The 23,576-nt window shown below is 31.6% G+C and overlaps 1 protein-coding gene across 1 annotated transcript in view; it reads right to left on the bottom strand.

Annotated features, from left to right (window-relative positions):
- Positions 1–2,327: 2,327 nt before the first annotated feature.
- Positions 2,328–23,576, bottom strand: part of TECRL (trans-2,3-enoyl-CoA reductase like) — a 137,697-nt gene continuing 116,448 nt past the window's right edge. Inside the window, exon 12 of the mRNA XM_058722420.1 lies at positions 2,328–2,551. Coding sequence (XP_058578403.1) covers positions 2,433–2,551 — 119 coding nt within the window. The 3' untranslated portion in view covers positions 2,328–2,432. The remainder of the gene's footprint in view (positions 2,552–23,576) is intronic.

Here is a 23,576-nt window from a genome sequence, read left to right as displayed (position 1 = left end):
ATCATGTTGAAACAACTAAAAAGAGAAGAATCTGAGAATCTCTTCTACTTTGGATTCTACTCTATTTCAAAATTCACAAAACTGCTATGTGCTAAAGCATATTTTATTACACTTTCCTGCCTTAGTCATTCATTATGTCCTAATTTTTGACACACATGTGTCTTTCTTCTGACACTAAATAACTTAGATACTACACTTCTACTTTTGAAATACTCATTTCCAATTAAAGTCTAATTCCACATATCAATTGACAAATTACATTGACTTAAATTCTCACAATCTCGTGTGTATCCACTCATTATATGTTCCAAATATCCTCCTGTACTTATTATGGAAGCCTGGTAAATGTGTGGGATCCCCCTATGGTGAAATGTCAAGGGAAATAGTGGTACATGAAATTCAAATTGATGCGGCCCCACAGTACTGAACTTTAGCTTGTCAAACAATTGTAAGGATTTATTCCCTTTGCTCCATGCTAATAATACAGCACTTATGGAGTGAAAAATAGAAAGAATAAATGAAACTAGTGTTCAAAGAGCCTGAAGAATTTGTTAACATTCACATCTTGTGGACTTCACCTCTTTTAGGCAATGAAATCTCAGATTTATTTGGTTACCCATAGAAGAAAACAAATTACTGTGGCATTCCTGAAACATTTGTAATTCTTTCCATGGGCGGCTTTAGAGCTTCTCCTTCATTAAGACTGCATTCTGTAGCTGCTGTGGTCTGTTAAAGTCACAGTAAACACTGCTGACAACCAGCTGTTCCTTTCTTGTACCATAACCGAACTGCTTAAAGTAGATCATCACTTGGCTTAAATCCACATATGTTATTTTTGCCACTCAACAATAAAAATATTAATCTACAAATATTCCTAATGTGAATCTTGAGTAATATGACATACTTCCCTGAGAGAATTACATTTCAAGTTACAAAATCCATTCTTAATTATACATGAGAGTTAAAATACTACTGAATATTTATGTTCCTATGTTTTGACTTTGAATAGTGACTGGTTAAGAGGATTTGTTTTTTTTTTCCCTCCATGTGACGTGACATTATTAAAAAATTTAAAGCACTATCAGTCAACTACAGCTGTTGATTGTTCAATTACACTGAACTTAAATTTTAGGCATTAAAGTGAATGTCATCCTTCTTCCCAAGTAAATAATGATACTTCCATCTTTGAATTTAATTCATGCAGATATTTTTAATCTGAAGTTCACTGAGATACATGGACATATTTTAGTGTCCTTAAATCCTCTGAAATCATATGCACAATTGCTCATGCCATTTTTTTTTCTTTTAGGAAAAAAAAAGTCTGCAGATTGATATCAGTAGATTAAAAAATGGAACCATGAGTCAAACTTATCAGTAATAGAAAAATGATTGCTATAACTTTATGACTGAAAATATAACTTTTAATTTTTCTCTATGTTTCAACTCGATTTTGGTAACTTGAACTCAAAATTATTCTGTTTCTGGATTTAAAGCCTTTAAATTAACCTTTAAAGACAATTTTCATATCACATGCAGAAAGGTATTGAATAATATTTAAAAGAAATGACAGCAGACATATATCATTTGCTAAAATCAATCAATAACATTATGTGGTGAATGAATATATTGTAAGACAGACTTTTTCATTATGTTTCTAATAATGACATGTGACCCTGTGATACAGGACAGCTACAAAAACTTGTTGTCAGTGTTGTGATGTAATCAAGCTTTTCAAAGGTCTGTACCAGAGCACCAACTGTTGTTTTTCTTTTTTACCATATGCCATTTGTAAAAGCCCCAACAAGGTTTTGTTGGCTGCTTGATTGATTTTGTTGTTTAGATGGCTTTCTCCTTCAAAGTATTTTTAAATCATGACGTCAAGTCTTTGGAGCCTGCTCATCTAGCACATAGGTCTGGGTTAGGCTAGAAGAGAGCTAATAGGGCATATTTCTAATTATCCTTATATCACATTCAAATTAAAAATAAAATAGGATCCAGTTTCAAAAGAGTGAATAGAAGAAAAGATGGTTAACCTTCCTGTACCTTTGGTTTTATCATTTGTAAAATCTCTTCTAGCTTGAAAATGCTATGATTTCAGTTTCAAGAAACATCCAGCAAGTGAATCATAAGAACAATACCGCATTGATCAGGATAATGGTTTGAATAGGAAGTAATGAGTGTTGGTGACCCCCTCAGAGGACCCAAGGTATTAAACATCTAAGGTCAATTTCAACCATCAGATATTTTCACTTCAACTACCAAGTGAATTTATTTGAGCAGAATCTGGGCCTGTGTACTTGAATCAATAATATACAATGAACACAGAGTTATGATGTCTCATGCTAATGAAGCAGAGAACCGATCTTTTTTCTTCAGGCTTATTGGATTGACCTAAGAACAGGACTTGCTAAATTTTATAATTGGTGGATGATCTACTCTTCAGTGTTATAGAACAAGACAGAAAAATAAAGACTCCAGTAGAGGTATATCAGAGGTATCAATCTTCTGACGTGAAATAAATATGTAAGTGCTTCCAAACTGAGATGGTCTGCTGAAAAAGAACATAACTTCTGTTAGATTTTAACTATATTGCAACATTTGGCTATATATTCCCTATTAAATGTGTAGAAATTTTAGTTACGGAAGTTCATTTTCCTTTCATTTATATATTTCATACCAGAAGAATCAACACCTTTTTTCAGTGAAATAGCACAAATAAACGTTTATATTTAGAAATATATTTAGCTACAATTGTCAATGCTATTAAAGTAATATAAAAATGCTAATGAGGAAGATACTTCCATCAAAATATATTTAAAAGTAAGCCTCAGTGATTAAGATTAATAAATACAAATATAATACAAAACACCCACAGACAAGAATTACAAATGGAAGAGGTGGAAATCATTATATCTCTTCTCTTTGTCATCCATTATGGTCAGTTAGAATGTGCTTCTAGATCACCTTTACTGGAATAACTATCTTAAGATTTTTTTTTTGTCTTTAAGACTTTTGAGAATCATGGTTTACTATTGCAAGGCAGAAGCTATGAGCATTGATTATATTAATGAATACAAAAATTGAACATCTAAACTGATTTACATTTTAAAATATATCTACTTATTGAAGAAAAAAAGTAGATCTAAAATATGGAAAAAAGAGAAGATGAAAGTGATTTTGTGTGAGAGGATCTACCATTATAAATAAGCCTTTGAAAAAATAAATGCAGTTGTGACTCAGTCGGTTAAGCATTGACTCTTGATTTTGGCTCACATCATGGTACCACGTGAGATAAAGCTCTGTGTTGGGCTATGCACTGACAGGGCAAAGCCTTCTTGGGATTTTCTGTCCCTTCCCCACTCAACGTGTTCTTACCCTCTCTCTCTCAAAAGAAATAAACATTGAAAAACAAGAAAAAAGAAATGATAAAGAGGATATTTGGGTGCTTTTCCATGGGTGCATCTCACGATGCAATTCCTCTTTTTTGAGCCTTTTCTGGGAAAATGGAGAATATTTTAATTGTTTTATAATACTTTTTCGATACCTGATTTAATTTTTAATAGAAAACCAAGAAAAATTATCCCTATGATTATATTGTTTTTTTTTTTTTTTAACTTACTAAGAGTAACATAAGATTTGGGGGAGGAGGAACCTCAATCTTTAAAAACTGATTCAGTTCAAAAGTCTCATTTTATTTATGAAAAATATATGCAAAAATTAACTTTATTGAAGTATAACATTAAGTAAATTAAAAATTTTGCTTTCCATTTTACTGTTTTTCCCTAATTTCAGAGTTACCTGTGTCTGAGAATCTGATAATGAGATAGGAATTAGAAAGTGTTATAATCTCAAGTATGACACCCTTCAAATCCTGACTAAATTACCTTGATTCTTTTCATACAAGAGAACCATAACATCAAAACTGGAAGCTGAAATATCCTTCAACTGTTGAATGATAACCTACTATGGTACATGAAGTAATATATGGAATACTATTCAGCAATAAAGAGGAATGAACTATTGATACACAAATCAACATAGATGAATTTCAAATGCATTACAAGTGAAAGAAGTCAGACTCGAAAGTGTACATATTATGATTCCATTTGACATTCTGTAAAAGTTAAAATTATAGTGACAGAGAACATTCCTGCTTTCCATGGTTTGAGGATAAGTGGAGTGGTTGAATCAAGGAGAAGGATAACAGAATTTTTTTGCATGATGGAACTATTTTGTATCTTGATTGTGATGGCATATGTTACATGACTTTATATATTTATCAAAAGTCATAGAACTGTCCACTAAAGAGAATGAACTTCTTTTTTTTTTTTTCAACGTTTTTTTTTTTTTATTTATTTATTTTTGGGACAGAGAGAGACAGAGCATGAACGGGGGAGGGTCAGAGAGAGAGGGAGACACAGAATCGGAAACAGGCTCCAGGCTCCGAGCCATCAGCCCAGAGCCTGACGTGGGGCTCGAACTCACGGACCGCGAGATCGTGACCTGGCTGAAGTCGGACGCTTAACCGACTGCGCCACCCAGGCGCCCCTTTATTTAAATTTTTTTTTCAACGTTTTTTTTTAATTTTATTTATTTTTGGGACAGAGAGAGAGACAGAGCATGAACGGGGGAGGGGCAGAGAGAGAGGGAGACACAGAATCGGAAACAGGCTCCAGGGTCCGAGCCAGAGAATGAACTTCTTGAATGCAAATTTAAAACAATAAATTAAGTTGCACAGCTAAAGTACTTTTCATAGTCTATGTAGTTTTCATGAAAAATTTATGCTTTGTTAATTTAGTGAGTCCACTATAATTTATTGAACTTTCACTTTACTGATGAATACTTAGCTAACTTCTGATATTTCAGTGTTATAGCTCTGCATTGGGTTTCCTTAAATATGTTCTTTAATGCTCAGAGCTTCTTTAAAACATAATGTCTATTACCTTCTGAAGGGACTAAATTGAATGTCACATGACTAATGATTATATTATTTTTCCATTATCCTTATCCCAATTGGGCATTTTCATCCATTTTCCCATTTTAATTAAGATAAAATACAAAGAATATAAAATTTGCCATCTTAACCATTTAAAGTGTACAGCTGTAATGTTACTACATTCAAACTGTTGTGTAATCAATACCATCAGAAATTACCAGAACTCATTTCATGTTGCACACCTAAAACTCTATACCCACTGAACAAGAACTCCTCATTGTCTTCTCCACCTAGCCCCTGGAAACTACCATTCTACTTTCTATGATTTAAACTACTCTAAGTACTTTATGTAAATAGAATTATATAGTATTTATCTTCTTGAGAATGGCTTATTCACTTACTATAATGTCTTTAAGGTTAATGCATATTATAACATATGTGACAATTGTCTTCCTTTTTAGTGCTGAATAGTATTTTAGTTTATGTATGTAAATGATATTTTGCTTATCCATTCATCTGCCCATTTGGGTTGTTTCCACATTTTAGTTGCTATGAATAATGCTACTAAGAACATGGCTGTACAAATATCTCTTTGAGACCTTGCTTTCAATGCTTATGGCTATACCCAGAAATGCAATTGTTGGCTCACATGGTAACCCTATTCTTAATTTTTGAGGAAGCATTATTTTTTTTTCATATAGAAGCTGTATCATTTTACATTCCTACAATAGTTTGCAAGAGTTTCAGTCTCTTCACATTCTTGCCAACTTTTATTTTCTGTTTTATTTTGTTTTGGTAGTAGTTATCTTAATGGGTGTGAGATGGTAACTATTATAGGTTTGATATGTATTTCCCTAATAATTTGTGATATTGAGTACCTTTTCCTGGGCTTATCTGCCACATGCACATATTTTTTGAAGAAAAGTCTACTCAAGCCCTGTGGCCATTTTTGAATCAAGCTGTTTATTTTTGGAAATTCAATTTTAGGAGTTTTCGATATGGTCTGAAAATTGATGCCTTATTAGATCTATGATTTTCAAATATGTTGTCCCATTTCATAGATTATCTTTTTACTCTGTTGATAGTGTCCTTTGATGCACAAAACGTTCTTAAGCTTCTTGAAGTACAATTTATCTATTTTTTCTTTTGTTGACTGTGCTTTATTGTCATATCCATGTAACCATTGCCAAACTCAATGTGCTGAATTTTTGGTCCTAAGTGTTCTTTTAAGAGTTTCATAGTTTTAGGTCTTATATTAAGGACTTTGATTTGTTATGAGTTAATTTTTTTATATAGTGATAGATAATGGTCCAACTTTATGTTTTTAGGAATTGGAAATCTTAAAATTGGAATATCCAATTTTCCTAGTGTTGTTTGTTGAAAAGACTATCCTTTCCCCAGTAAATGATCTTGAGACATCATCACAACTCATGTGACCATATATGAGAATTTATTTATGGGTTCTTTATTCTATCCCATTGGTCTATATGTCTATTCTAGTAGTACACTGCTTATATTTCTGTAGTGTAGAAATTTTAAAATCAGGAATTATGAGCCCTCCAATTTTGTTCTTCTTTTAAATTATTGTTATGGCTATTTGGGGTATCTGGAGATTTTATATTGATCTTAGAATGTTTTTTCTGTTTCTTCAAAAAAAAAATCTTTGGGATTTTGATAGGCATTGCATTAAATCTGTAGATCACTTTGGAGTAGTAATAAGATCTTAAAAATATTAAGTTTTCCAATCCATAAACATGGGATGTGTTACCATTTATTTATGTCTTTTTTTATTTATTTCAGCAATGTTTTGTAGTTTTCATCACACATGTCTTTTGCCTGCTTGGTTAAGTTAATTTTTATTTTTCAATGCTTTTTTAAATGCAGTTTTCTTTTCTTTTCTTTTTATTTTAGAGAGAGAGAGAGAGGGAGAGACAGTGTGAGTGGGGGAAAGGGGCAGAAGGAGAGAGAGTATGAATCTCAAACAGACTCCACATTCATCATGGAGCCTGACCAGGGCTTAATCCCACAACCCTGGGATCATGATCTGAGCTGAAATCAAGAGTCACATGCTCAACAGACTGGGCCACCCAGGTGCCCCTAGAGTTGTTTTCTTACTATCCTTTCAGATTGTTCATTGTTTGTATATAGAAGTGCAACTGATTTTTTAGCATTGACATTGTAATCCTGCTAATTTGTTGAATTCATTTATTGATTCTAACACTATTTTGTGGAATCTTTAGGAATTTCTACATATAAAATCATATTATATGTGAAAAGAGGTTATTTTACTTTTTCTTTCCAATTTGGATGCCTATTATTTCCTTTTCTTGCCTAATGGCTCTGGCAGGGTCTTCCAGTGCTATGTTTAATAGAAGTGGCAAAGCTGGTATACTTGCCTTGTTCCTGATCTTAGAGGAAAGTTTTCAGTTTTTCAACATCAAATATAAACTCTCTGTGGATTTTTTTATATATGGATTTTATTATGTTAAGGTAATTTCCTTGTAATACATAATTTGTTGAGTGTTTTATCATAAATGGTGTTGGATTTTGTCAAATGTTTTTTTCTGCATCAATTGAAATAATTGAAATGATCATGTTTTTATTTTTCTTCTGTTAATGTGGTATATTACATTGATTAATTTTTGTTTGTTAAGCCATTCTTATATTCCAGGAATAAATCTAATGTAATTATGGTATATAGTCTTTTTAATATAATGTTGTATTTGTTTTCTTTCTTCTTTCTTTCTTTCTTTCTTTCTTTCTTTCTTTCTTTCTTTCTTTCTTTCTTTTCTTTCTTTCAGGATTTTTGAATCAATATCCACAAGGGATATTAGTCTGTAGTTTCCTGATAGTGCCTTTGTCTGGCTTTGGTATCAGGATAAATTTGGTTTCATAAGATGAGTTAGGAAGCATTCTCCACTTTTTTTTTTTTTTTGAAATTTTAAGAAGAAATATTAGTTCTTTAAATGTTTGGTAGAATTCTTAAATGACGCAGTCATGTCCTGGACTTTTCTTTGTTAGGAGATTTCTAATTACTGGTTCAATCTCATTACTAGTTATAGGTCTATCCAGAATTTTTATTTCTTTACGATTCAGCCTTGAAAAAATTGTGTTTCTAGAACTGTCCCCATTTTATCCAGATTATTCAATTTTTTTGGCTTACAATTTGTCATAGTACAAATTCTTGTATAAATCTTTCATTTCTATAGAATTGGTAGTAATGTCTCCACTTACATTTCTGATTTTAACAAGTTGAATCTCCCTATTTCGTAGTCAATCTAGTGAAAATTTTGTTAATTTTGTTGATCTTTTGAAGAACCAATTTTTGGTTTCATTGATTTTTGTATTTTTCTGTCCTCTATTTTACTTATTTTTGATCTTTAATATTTCCTTGTTTCTGCTAGCTTTGAGTTTGAGTTTCTCTTGTTCCTTAAGTTGTAAAGTTAGATTGTTGACATGAGATCTTTCTTGTTTTTTTTAGATCTGTGTTTATAGCTTTAAATTTCCCCCTTAGCACTTTTGCTGCATCCCGTAAGTTTGGTATATTGTGTTTTTGTTATCGTTTATGTAGCATTTTCTAATTTATCTTGTGATTTCCTTGACCCATTGATTATTTAAGAGTGCATTGTTTAATTTCCACAAATTTTTAAAATTTCCAGTTTTCCTTCCGCTATTGATTTCTAACTTCAATCTATGTGATCAGAAAAGATCAAAAGATTTGATCTTTTAAAGTATTTAGAGACACGATTTGTGACCTAATGTATGCATATTCTGGTGTATGTCCCATGTGCACTTGAGTAGAATGTATTCTGTTGTTGGATAGTGTGGAGGAATCAGTGTCTGGAGTCTGGGACATTCCCCCAAATGGATGCCGAGTGGCCATCAGCTGCTTGCCCATATATTCTTCCTTCTCATTAGAAGAAAATATTGCCCTGTTCTCAGTACACAGCAAAATTCTTTTGTTGCTTAATAGTATGCATCGTATGGCATTTGGCCAGCCCCCGCAGTATATCTGCCCTTATGCTGGAGGGGAATAGGATCTTCACCTGTTTTAGAAGAAGGGTGCATGCAGTCCATCACCCTGAGTGGGCTATCAGACAGGCCTGGTGGCCATGGGAGACCTGCATATACTACAGACACTGATCTTTTATTTCTTCTCCATTCTGTAAGTAAAGTGCTGTTCCAACTAATGATATACATGGTGAGTCCTCTTTGGCAGCTGCAATGCTGTAGAATATGCAGTGGACCAGTGTCTGTGAACTCCTACTTCTGATGGTTGACATTGTCATGATTTTCACATTTTCCACACAATGGGTATACTCACTTGGGATTGGTAGCTGGATCTTCTTCCCTGACAGATACAGTGTCCTATATGTGCTAATTCTAGTTAGTTCATTGTGTTATTTGGGTTCTTCATTTCTTTATCTTGTGTCTAGTTCATTATTAAAAATGGGACATTGCAGTCTGTAACAATTGTGGAAATATCAATTTATTTCTTTAATTCTGTGAATTTTTGCTTCTTATTTGTTTGTTGAGACATAAATGTTTATAATTGTTATATCTTCTTGACGTATGGGACTTTTTATTTATATGTATTTTTTTCTCCTCTTACAAACTTTGTTTAAATTTAAAGTATATTTGTATTATATTAGTATAATCATACCTGCTCTCTTTTGGTTACTATTTGCATTGAATATCTTTTCCAACCTTCACTTTCAACTTATTTGCATCCTAAGATCTAAAGTGGCTCTCTTGTAGACAACATATAGCTAGCTCAGATTTCTTCTCTATTCTGCCAATAGCTGTCTTTTGGCTAGAAAGTTTAATCCAATTATATTAAAACTACTTACTGATAAGAGGAAAATTAGTTTTGTCATTTTTATATTTATTTTCTAAATGTCTTATAGCTTATATTGTCCCTCATTTCCTTCATTACTGTCTGTTTTGTGTTAAGCTGATATTTTATATTGAAAAGGCTTAAATTTCTTCTCATTTACTTTTGTGTATATTCTATAACTCTTTCTATCTGGGTTACCATGAGGATTATATTTAACATCCTAACGTTATAACACTTATTTAAATTTATACCAGCTTAATTTCAGTAACATAAAACCTGCTCATTTAAAGCTCTGTTCCCACTTTTTTTCAGTTATTGATGTCACATAATTACATCTTTGCACATTGTGTGTCTGAAATCATAAAGTTATGTTTTTTCATAAATTTATGTTTTTAATGCATTAATCTCTTAAATTATTACAACATAAAATAAGTAGTCACAACCCACAGTTACAATAATACTAGCCTCTAGACTAATATTTTTGAAATGTATTAGTCTCTTAAATCATGAATAAAACCAAAACCTGTGTTATGAACTATCATTACAATAATGCTAGCTTTTATAATTGCCTGTGTATTACTTTTACCGAGATTTTAATTTCTTTATATCACTTTTAGTTACTGTTCAATGTCCTTTCATTAAAACCTGCAAGAATACCTTTATAATTTCTTTCAGGACCAAACTCTAGCGATAACAAACTCTCTCAACTTTTCTTATCTAGGGATATCTTCATCTCTCCATCATTTTTGAAGGACACTTTTGCTAGCTATACAATTCTTGACAGTTTTTGTGTTTTTTGGTTTTTTGTTTGTTTTGTGTTTGTTTTTCCCCTTCAAATATATCAGCCCACTGACTTCTGGCTTCCAAAGTTGCTGATGAGAAATCTACTGATAATATTATTGAGGATCATCTTTTGTATAGGATGTCATCTCTCTCTTGCTGTTTTAAAGATTCTCTCTTTGTCTTTCCACTACTTGATTATAATGTGTTTGGGTATGAGTCTCTTTGAAATAATCCTACATGGAATTCATTGAGCTTCTTGGATGTTCATATTCAGGTCTTTTATAATGCTTTTTAAAGTTATATTAAGTGGTACTGCTTTTTCAGTTAGGTTTCTTTGTTAATACAGAAGACTAAATACATCTTCATTTATTTCTTTTCTTTAATTTTAAGTTTATTTATTTATTTTGAGAAAGAGAGAGTGAGAGAGAGCAAAAGTGCTAGTGCAGGGGGAAGAGAAGGAGAGAGAGAATACCAAGCAGGCTCTGGGCTCTCAATATAGAACCCCATGAGGCCCTCAACCTCCCAAACTGTGAGATCATGACCCGAGCCGAAACCAAGAATTGGATGTTTAACTGAGCCACCCACAGACCCCTTTTTTCATTTATTTCTTAAACATATTCTCTTGATTTTTAAGTCTTCCTGTCCTTAAGAGAAACTATGTGATTCAGTGGACTAAAGGGAGAACTAATTAGTTCTAATGTACATATATTTTATCAATAAAGCTGTGTCAATTCTATCTTGACATTTCCACCATCATTCTTGATAAAAAAAAGCACTTCCATGCAATGAAAGAGTCAGAAAGACTCAAAACACACACACACACACACACACACACACACACACACACACACACAAAATGAACCAAAGCTCCAAAAATGGAATATGTTATGTTAATCACCGATATAAGTAGAAATATATATATATATATATATATATATATATATATATATATATATATTCATCTAATTTCATCTAACCTTTCAATTCTGTATCATTAATTTCTGACACAAAATGTTGAATTAGCAATTATATTGAAGTTTAACTTTAATGCTGCCTTGCTTTTCCATTCAATATCACAAATATATACTACTATTTGACATTTTAGCAACCTACCTAGTATATCCCCTGCCCATTAGTGTATTTAATACATCGAAGAACCCCATAAGGGACTGTTATCTTTTGTCTATTTTTTACTGCTGTAATTTTTTTCCTATGTTACAAATTATCTGTAGATTGTATATGTCAATAAGATATTTGAGTGCTCTGAGAAATAAAATTTTATTTCCATTTTTTGAAATATCTGAAAAAGTATTGTTCTCTGTGTTTCTCAGGGACAAACTTCTTGTTATCATTCAAGAAGATGACAAAGAAGTATAATGTTTTATAATTTATTATTTGCGAATAACAATGTGGAAGCAATGTGATCATCCTCTATACTAGCGCTAGAAGTATGAAAATTTTAAGATTTTTTTCTCACATAATATATGTTTTTATAGTCCTCAATATAAAACTGCTTGCTTTGCTCTGCATTTCTCAGTAGCCTGTTGCACATTACCAGATTTAATGTTTTTTCATGAATCAAGTTCAAGTAGATGTAAGTGACCAGTTTGTCTCAATAATCACTGAATGGCAGTCCAATTGTCAGTCTTTTAAAACTGAAATTTTCCCTATGTAGCAGTTGCTAAAAAAAATAATTCATCTGAATTATATACTATTGTATAATAGAAACTCATTTCACATTAGCAACTCTAGAGTCAGTATCCCTAATTGAAAAAAAAAGAGATAAAAAAAGAAAGACCTCTAAAACTGAATGCTTACTGGTGTGTAATCTGTTGATTGAACCCTTGTAGTGTTCTTAAATATTTGCTCATGACTACACATACAAGTATGATTAAGTCTTGATTCTTGCCTGCAAGAAATACATAGAATATACTATCTATTAAGGCTAGAAGGTAAGTACTTATAATATGATGTATGGTGTATCAACTGATATAATAGAGTGTGTTTAAGAGAATAAGTATATAAGAAACAACCACAACTAGTGAGAAGAGGAGAGTATAGGAGAGCGTCAGGTTATGGAAAGTTTCATAGAGAAGTTATCAGCTCAATTTATCTTCAAAGGTGATTTCATAGCTTTATGATTTTGTTCATTTGGGGATAAACACGTATACATGTGTGCATGTGTGCATATATATAAACACATTTAATTGTAATGATGAAGAAGGCTGGTGAAAGTAGGATTAGACAAACACCTTCAAGAGACATTTTGAATATTTAATTTGGATCCATATTGTTCTGTTTAGTTGACTCAAAGGCTGGTACTACTAGAAGACAGATCATTATTTTCACTTACATTTAAGTTAACCTTAAATCTATATGTTAATTGAGTTATAAATGCTTAATCATGACAAGTAATTATATCAGAATCTTAACACATTTATATATACATATATGTATATATACATGTATATATATGTATATATGTATATACATGTATATATACATATATGTACATATACGTATGTATATATATATATATATATATATATATATACATATATATATACACTTACCTCTACTTAATCACAGATGTGGAGAATCTGCTGGCAGTAAGAAACAGCTATTTTTTTTTCAACGTTTTTTATTTATTTTTGGGACAGAGAGACAGAGCATGAATGGGGGAGGGGCAGAGAGAGAGGGAGACACAGAATCGGAAACAGGCTCCAGGCTCCGAGCCATCAGCCCAGAGCCGACGAGGAGGCTCGAACTCACGGACCGCGAGATCGTGACCTGGCTGAAGTCGGACGCTTAACCGACTGCACCACCCAGGCGCCCCAAGAAACAGCTATTTAAAACAAAATATAAAAAAAGCCAAAAGAGTAATGTGCCCCTTTATTCTTTTTTTCTTAGTGAAACGTTGTTGGATAGTAATGAGGTTACTTTATTAAGAGATTATATATATTCAAGTGCTAAAAATGCACACACACACAAAAATAAACAGAAGATTCTCTGAACTCACAGAGGATACACTGGTGAGAAATATGCAAATGATCAAGTAAATGCAGGAGCCTAGAGTGAGTAGAAATGAGAACTTAGAGTCTAATCAAGGTCTCTTGTCATGGAATGACATTGGACATTGGATTCTCAATATCCAGCACAGAAGCAATCAGTTTAGTAGGATAGTCTGTAAAAATTTGGAAGTGGCCAGAGACTGGCAAAGGTTAGAGGTATGTAAAAGAACTTTTCATTCGTAGAGTGAAAAGCCAAAGTAAAATTGCATAGTGGTACCAACATAGAATGTCATTTTCACTGAATACTTATCATTTGTCTGTTGTTGGTATTTATGAATTATGTAGTTTGGCGAGTTTTTGCAAATGAAAAATTCATGGTTACTGAGATTCCCCACCCCTTGAAATTTTAAATACAATTTTTGAAGTGGTTTTGCATGACTATTAAATATTAATAGAAAAATATCTTAAAATCTTTATTGATTGTATGTGTTCTATTTTTATATACCCCATAATTAATTTCAGGTCCACTGCAACCAGCTTATTGGCCTATAATTTCTAAATTATTATCCTTATCATATTTAAAGTCTAAATTTAGTAAATGCTAAGTATAGTTTTAAAAGCTAATTTAGTATTTACTAATTTAAGCATAATTTTGTATGTATTAGATTTAGTATTCATATATAAATTTTTAAATAGTAATCCTTATGGAATGTAATATTTTACAGTAGCTTTATATCCAAACCACACCCTCATGAAGACTACAAGATAGTGGTAAAATTAATTTATTGAAGTAAATTAACGTGGCTGTGTCTTATAGAAGACACCAAGTTATACACAGGCAGATCAACCTAATATGACAGATATTGAATAAGTAAACTCTTACCTTGATTTCAGAAAAGTGTTTATATCACTGACTTACGTTCTTTGAGATTAGTTCTTACAATTTTAGTCTTTTAGCAGTAAGAAAATAATACTATAATTATATATTAACATTTGTTTATTTGTGCATTTACTTATGTATTTAATTAGTTTGAATCTACCTAGTTCCAAATAATGTTCAGAACAAGATAATAACTCAAAGATGATACTAGATACATAATGCTGAATCATAAAAATATCAGTTGGGGTGTGAAAAGTCATTCTGAGTTAAAATTAAGTTGTTAATAACAACTTTTAACAAGTGACTTGAAATATATCAGAAGTCACATGAAGCAATTATATTGGAAAAGTAACTAAAAGGTACATTCTTATATGTCACAATAATCCAGTTGAATAGGTTTTTATTATTATTCTTTTGTTATATATGAGAAACTTACCTCTACTTAGCTAATTTAATTTTGTCTTTAAATGTTTTGTCTTTATATTACTTTCTTTTTAAGCCTATGCACTTTTATCTCTTCTCACAGAATTAATCTGTATTTGTAAATAACTACACCCGACTGTAGAGTAATTAATTTTAGAAGTTATTTGTTTCTGCTATTGGCAAACAAAGAAACAGAAGGTTAAAATTCACATTGGAGAACATAGAGAGCAAATCCTCTTAACTGAACACTTCTTGAGTAGCCATTCCATACAGTGTGCTAGAGTTTAGATAGATGAAAATCCCATGGTTCCTGTTCTGAAAGATATTCTCTAATACCTGAGGGAAGTACTTTGATTAAGTTAACAATATATCTGAAATCATGATAATAAAACTGGTAAAGCCATCATTTATTTATTATAGACCAGAAATTGGGCTAATTACTTCGCTATGATTTAAACATTATTGTCCTTATTTTACTGAGAGCTAAAAATCTGAGTCTTATCAAATATCACACATTTAATAAATATGAGAATACAATTTGAAGTCTTGTATGCCTAACTTTATTTCCATGATTTTGACTACAAAAGTAAAATAAATATATACACACATGACATTAGGGGAAGAGAGAAGGAAAATATAAAACTTACTAGAGGAAAAAGTTTTGGAAAAGAATTTCTGGAGATGATAAACTTTGAGTTAGGTCTTGGGTATTAGAAAGAATTGGGATGAGATCAAATTTATTACAAGTAGGTACAATGCGTGAAGGAAAGCAGACATATTAGAAATATTATATTATGATCAAGGAAATGTAAGTGATTATTTTGGCTGAGTGGGAAATTGAAATACTTATGGCCCAATAATAGAGAACCCTACATATCAAAGTAACCACCTTGCTGTTGAAAGTCTATGAGAATAAATCTTAAATGTTCTTACCATACACACATGAAAGTTATTATGTGAGGTGATGGATATATTAACTTTATGCTGATAACATCACTTTAAAGCATATATGTGTACCAAATACCACATGTATACCTAAACCTACACAATGTTATATTTCCATTATATCTCAATAAAGTTGAAAAAAAAACAAAAAAAAAAATCAAAACCAAACCAAAACAAAATGAAGCTGACCAGCTTAATCTTAATTCTAGTATTGAGAGAGATCCTCTTAATGGATTTAAACAAGGGAGAGAGAAATCTATATAAGCATATGACATATGTCACTCTATCCATTTTGTTGAAAACATCTATATTGACTAGGAGTAGTTTTAATAATGTCACAGAATATGAACATTAAGAAACACAAAATATAGAGAAAAGAGTAATTTGTGACATACTTTTAAGAAATAACCTTCAAGATACATAGTTTGGAGCTCTAAATCAGTTAAACATAAATAGGACATACACCTATTATACACACAAGTACATACACACAAAATAACTTCATATGCTGAAATTTTAGGTACTTTTAAAATTTTAATTAGAGTCCAAATAGAAGACAAATTGTTCTTTGGAGCATATGGAGAATGTTTTAGAAAGTTCCTAGATCAGCAGAGAGAATGTTGCTATAATTAACAGCCACTGCATATGGACTGTGTGGCCTAGAGATCACTGAATGCCTGAATTCCCAAAAGAGCTCTAAAATGGTATCAAAAGCTAATGTTTAATTTTCAGTTGCAAACTATGTTGTACAATTTAGCATGGTTTGTACTTATGTCCTAGATTCATTGGAATAAAATAATAACAAACTAAAATACTGTGAATATATTTCTTTATATTTTGGTAATCAAATTCTTATATATAATATACTCCTTCATAGTTTTGCCCTATCAAGTCTTTCTGAGATCTTAGGGATGGATTAGGATTTTTAATCCTGTTTCCTGTAAAAATTGCAAATTTATCGATTCCTTCATTAAAAGTAAAAAACTAAACTCAGTCTCAAGCAGTTCACATATATAAATGACAAACTTCAAACTTAAACCTGCTGTGTTGTCAATGAAAAGAAAAACAGTCTTATCAATTTTATTTGGTTAAATTTCATTTTTTTACACTTGTTGATTTTATTCTTTACTTTGAAGTTCATGTTGTTATTTAGGAAAGGGTTTTCTGTTTTGTTGTTATATCATTTGGAAAAGCCAATGCAAGTCGTTAGTGAATTTTCCTTTCTAAAAATCATTTCTTTATTCTATGTATACTTCAAAAATTCCTCCACCTCATCAGTGATTTCGTGCTAACCGAATTGTCCCATCACACTGTATACTTTTCCTCATAAACCCAAACAAGGATTTCATTTCAATGTTTATTTATTTTTGAGAGACAGAGTGCTAGCCAGGGAGGGGCAGAGCGGGAGCAAGGTGGACACAGAATCCAAAGCAGGATCTAGGCTCTGCACTCAGCACAGAGCCCAACGTGGGCTCAAACGCAAAACCTTGTCAGACATTTAACTGACTGAGCCACCCAGGAGCCCAAGGGTTTCATTTCAAATGACCTTTGTGTTCCCTTTCAATTCTATTGGGAAAATTAACAGAGATTAGCATTATAATTTTAGCCATACACCAAAAAATTAAAATGTTACCCTATTTTATCCCCATCATTGTATAAAGCATAAATTACTGTGATAGTGAATAGGTAAGGAAAGTGAGCCTCATAGATATTACCAAAATAGACCCATGTTTTAAAATGTTTAAATGTAGAACTTATAGAAGATGGTTTTGCAGATGTTTGGGTTCATCACAAGAGTAATTGAAGTTCCTACTAAAATTTGAGGGTTTTTTTCAGTAATACATACTAATTTCACATATGCAAATAAGTCAATGTTAATAGCTTATGATATATATCAATAATGCATTGTGCATTTTTAAATATGCAAAGGACTGAAATTCATGAAAGTCTAGTAAGCTTATATAAAATGTGCGCATATTGCAACATTCATATTTTTTGAGTGTGCAGGAATTTACCAAATTCGACCATATGCTGTGCAACAAAGTCTCATCGACTTTCAAAAATAAAAGAAATCTCAAATTCTGAGAGACTAAAAGTTTACTCTTAAATAATCCATGAGTCAAATCAGAAAAACATAAATTACAATGTATTCTTACTAAAATGTAAAATAGTAAATGAGTGATATATCAAAACTTTGGAGATACATCAAAAGCTATGGTTAGTGGAACATTTGTGATAAAATTTAAAATGTTAAAAATTATTTGAACCCCATTCTGAGGAAGTTAGAAAAAAGAATGGGAAAAAAACCCTAAAGAATAAGAAGAAAAAAAATGTGATCATTACAATAGATGAAAAAAAACATTTGAGAAAACTCAATACTCCCATCTTGTAGGTGCCAAGGGCAGGCAGTCCCAAGATGAGCCACTTTGGCAAGAACACTAGTTTGAGTTAGAAGCAGTCAAAACTCAGCAGTTTCAGGAAAAACTCTATAACTCCTCCTTAATTACCTGCTTGTTACCAGGAAGAGAGCTATTGACAGAAATTGCTCCTTACGAAGAAACTTATCTACATAATAGGGCAACTTTGGTTTCCAAACATCTCTTTTCATCTCCTGCTAATGATCTTTCTCTCCTTTGTATCCTCAGATCCCCTACCCCTTTCCAGAGCTCATAGAAGTCTTGTTGCCTGTCTTTGGAATTTCTATGTATGTGTGGATTCCCCATATGTTTGCTGTTAAATTTTATTTTCTCCTGTTAATCTGTTTCATATCAATTTGATTCTTAGCCCAGCTAGAAGGACATTGGACTGTAGAGGAAATTTTTCCTCTTTGATGATTATAAACATTTAACAAACTAAATATAGAAGGAATACTCCATAATTTGATAAGAAACACCTACAAAAACCTAAAGCAAACCTAATAATCAGTGATAAAACATTGATGTTTCTCTGATGTAAAAATTCAAATTATCTCTCATTATTTCATACACTACTGTACTGAGAATGTATATACACACATATGCACATGTATGTAATTATTAGAGAAAAATCAAAAATATTTGCACATTATACAGTTATATTGCTGAAAAATCCAAATTTTCTTCAGAAAACTATTAGAAATAATGCGGCAAATTTTTGAAGGTAATAATTTTTTTAAACCTGACAAGTACAAGATTAAAAAGTTATAATATAAAATAGTGATAAAAAGATCTGTTAATAAAGCTAATGAAATATGTAAATATCTCTACATGGAAATGATTTTATTGATAGAAAGTAAAGACTGAATAAATTGAGAGATTGTGAATTGTAAAACCCAATATTGCAAAGATCAATTTTCCTTCAATTAATCTATAAATTCAATATAATTCCTATTTGAATCCCAAGAGAGTTTTTAATTTACAAAGTGGCTCTAAAATTCAAATAAAAATGTAATGGCCCAAATATAAACAAAACAGTGTTTAAGAAGATGAAGAAATGTGAAGAGGTAGGACAAATGCCACCAGGAAATGTCATTAAATAATGCCAAGGTAAAATCAGTGCAAGGTTAAACCCAAACCCAAACAAAAACAGCCTAAGCCTGACTAATGGGATATATTTGTAAACCCCTAACATAGACTTAACATAAACACTCAATTTATAAAACTAAAAGGTGATGGGCAATTTTTTTCTTTATAAACAGTTTTAGGACCCTGACTATCTATACAATATAAATGGATTTTGACCTCTATCTTACTCTGAACACAAAAGCATCAGTTCCAGAGCATAGTGAACATAGGTGACCTTGGATGAGGGAAAGAACATTTAAAAAGACACAAAAGGCAATAACTATACAAGAAAAATGATTAGACTATACTAATGCTAACATTACTATTAAAATATGCATTGAAGGACTAGAAAAGCAACTCACAGAACAAGAGAACATATTTGTTAGGTTCATAGATCCATAGAGAAATAAATGAAAGAGACAATGGCGAAGGTAGATGCATATAAAACAAAGAACTCAACAACTCAATCCCTGAAGATTTTCTATATATCAGTAAGAAAGAAAATTCAACAATCTTTTTTGGGTAAAAGACAAATAGCAGTTTACAAAACAGGATACCCATTTGACTATTAAGCATATGAAAAGTGCTTAACTTCTTTAGCCATGAGAAAAATGCAAATTAAATGTATAGTGATATATCAATATATACCCGACCAAATGAAAAATGGAAAACACCGCGTGTTGGAAGAACGGACTTTGTGACAGTATTTACTAAAACTGAAAAATAAACCTACCCATGACACAGCAAGTCAGCTCTTAGGTACATACTTAATAGGCCTAAATATGTTTATCCAAAAAAGTACTAATACGTTCATAACTACACTATTTGTGATAATCTAAAGTCAGAATTTACCTAAATGCCCATGAAAATTAAAACCTATAAAAAATATCAAAAAGGATGAAGGTATCACACATATTAAGTAGAAGAAAAATATACAAAAATACATGTAACAATATTTATTAAACTTGTATGATTTGAGTAAAGAAAAACAGACACAGGAGGGAATCACAAAACTTGCAAAATTAATTTGTGCTATTAGAAGTCACACTAGTTTTACTTTTAGAGAGGTTAGTGACAACAAAGTTGCATGAGGAGGGGGTTGGGTTGGGGACTTGGAAAGCTGCTGGTAACATTCTGTTTCTGATAATCTATATATGCTTAGTTTGAAAAATTCATTATACTTAGAATAATGTATCATTTTGGGTATACATATATATATGTATGTGTGTGTGTGTGTATATGTGTGTGTGTGTGTGTATATATATATATATATATATATATATATATATAGATAGATAATTTCAATATAAACTAAAAATCTTTAAAAGAGTTCATATTGTAAAATAAAGAATGTATGCAGAAACTTAGTCACTTGAAAAGTTCAATATGTGATAAGTTGATTAGTGATTATTTGAACACATAGAGTATAAGGAAATATATTTGGAAATGACACTAGAGAAAAAAAATGGAGGAACCAGCTTATAAAGAATCTGGTTTGTTTAATAATTTATTTACTTTATAATTTATAGTGAAATAAACCATACTTGTACATGGAAAACAATCTGGAAAGCATAGAACAATAGAAAGAAAAAAGTTTTAATCTTCCTAATCCAAAACAATTGTGAATATGTTAATACATTTTTTGTGGTATTCTTGTTTGTATATTATTACTTAATATATAAGTTGGATCTTATCATCTTTAGCAGTTTTATTTATTTATTTATTTATTTATCTATTTATTTATTATTTTACTTTAGTGATGTAAAATGCCTACAGGTTATTTATTTTACTTTAGTGATGTAAAATGCCCACAGGTTTACATAAAGTATCCATTTGTACATTCTATTTTACTTATTTAAGTTTTCATTTGAGAGTTTAATTATGCCAGTTAAAATTCATAGAATATATATTTTATTTTTTTTAATTTTTTTTAACTTTTAAAATCTATTTTTGAGAGAAAGAGAGAGACAGAGCATGAATGAGGGAGGACCAGAGAGAGAGGGAGACACAGAATCCAAGGCAGGCTCCAGGCTCTGAACTATCAGCACAGATCCCGATGCGGGGCTTGAACCCACAAACTGTGAGATCATGACCTGAGCCAATGTCGGATGCTTAACTGACTGAGCCACCCAGGTGCCCCTAGAACACATATTTTGAAGCTATATAGTACTCCATGATTTAGAGTGTGGATTGATTTGGTAGATCCACTTGTTAGATGCATCCAAAGATGCATTGTGCAGCCTCATAGACTTTGAAAAAGTTCTCCATATTCTAACTAAGGATGTCATTCAGGGATGTGCTTGGCAAATGCGAGAATGTCAAAGGGCATGGGAAGCTCTTGCTCTTTATGTGTGTACACACACACAAGTAGATTAGACTTATTGACACTGTAATGGTTTGGGTTTGTTTATTCAGGCCAATAAAAGGACTTAAGATTCAAAATCTAGACCCACCATGCCTTCACCCCAACTCTTTCCTGGAATCTAGAATGTTCTATAGACATTCTCTGTAACACGAAAGCAAGACCCAGAGCATCCTGTAGCAGCTAAGCATTTCTCCCTTTGGATATTACTGGATTCTTCTAAATGTTCTCTTGTGTCATCTCTTTATCCACACATTTTTTTTTTTCACATAAGAAACAGAATGAGCTATTTTTAAAAGCATATCAGATCACTGGGACACCTGGGTGGTCCAGTCGATTAAGCGACCAACTCAGGTCATGATCTCGCAGTTTGTGGGATCGAGCCCCACCTTGGGCTCTGCGCTGACAGCAGGGAGCCTGCTAGGGATTCTCTCTCTCCCTCTCTAAATAAATAAATAAATAAATAAAAAGTTTAAAAAAGTATATCAGATCACATTATATTTATTTATTGCCTTGCATATTTTTTTCTTTCAGTTGGAATAAAATCTTAATATTATCCTCTTGGAAATTACCTTGATTGAATTTCTTTATGTGTCTCCTTTAATACATACATCCTTATATTCTATAGCAGAATTGAATTTTCTACAATAATATACCAAGTAGTATAAGATTTAGACTGGCCTATGGGCCATACATGACATGTATATTCACTATTTCTGTATCACTATTTAAAGCAGCCTTTAAAATAAACGGTTTTTAATTATTATTATTGTGCAAAAGCTACATAAATGCCTTTAATTGTGCTTATAAAGTAACATTTGCTGTAATCACCTTTAAAATCCAAGATATTTCGCCAAACTCAATGTGCATGACTCTTTCTCCAAGTACACTCCATCTATTCTGGATGGCTTACTGATCTTCAAGCATACCAAGTTTTTCCTGTCCCCATACCTTACACATGTCAATTCATTTGTGTAAAATATTCTTTCTCCAATCCTTCACCTATCTAAATACTCTGAGTGTCTGCTAAAAGGTCATCCCCTTACAGAGTAAATTCTTGATCACACCATCTTCCTCATTTTACCCCTCATATTATTACTTAACTTTGTCATAGCACATAATTCATTTTCTTACATCATTGATCATAGTCTAAAATTAGTTTGTCACTCATTTATTTAATTGTTATATTCTAATTTTATACCTCAAATAGAAAGCTCCAAGAAAGAAGAAATCATGTTTAATTCATTTAGGAAAATTCAGACCTGCTTTTTGGATACCTCATACTAATAAATACATTTAACAAATTAGTAGAAATTATGCTATATAAAAAGTAAACATTGATCATATAATTCAAACATGGATTTTATGATATATAGTTTTTGAAAACAATAAGAATTGACAATTATTTGAATCATCAACAATTTTCTATAAGAATATTAGGAAAGGATATCCTAGGTTATTTACCTCTAATGTTTTATTTTATGGATAGGAAAACTCATATTTAAACAGGTAAACAGGGGTGTCTGGGGAGCTCAGTCACTTAAGCATCTGACTCCTGATTTTGTCTCAAATCATTATCTCATAATTATAAGATCAAACCCCATGCCTGGCTCTGTGCTGGGCATGGAGCCTGATTGGGATTCTCTCTCTCTCTCCCTCTCTTTCTGCCCCTCCTCTGCTCATTCTCTTTCTCTCTCTCTCTCTCTCTCTCTCTCTCTCTCTCTCTCAATATGAATAAACATTAAAAAAATTATACAGCAAAAGAATGACTCATTTTTAAAAAAAAGAAATAAGTAAACAAACTTCAGCTAGTGTCAGATATTTCACAATAATAAATCCTAAATTACTTTTTTATTT

The sequence above is a fragment of the Neofelis nebulosa genome, chromosome 3 (genome assembly GCF_028018385.1).
Source record: "Neofelis nebulosa isolate mNeoNeb1 chromosome 3, mNeoNeb1.pri, whole genome shotgun sequence".
Lineage (NCBI taxonomy): Eukaryota > Metazoa > Chordata > Mammalia > Carnivora > Felidae > Neofelis > Neofelis nebulosa.
This window is presented reverse-complemented; position numbering and strand designations above follow the sequence as displayed.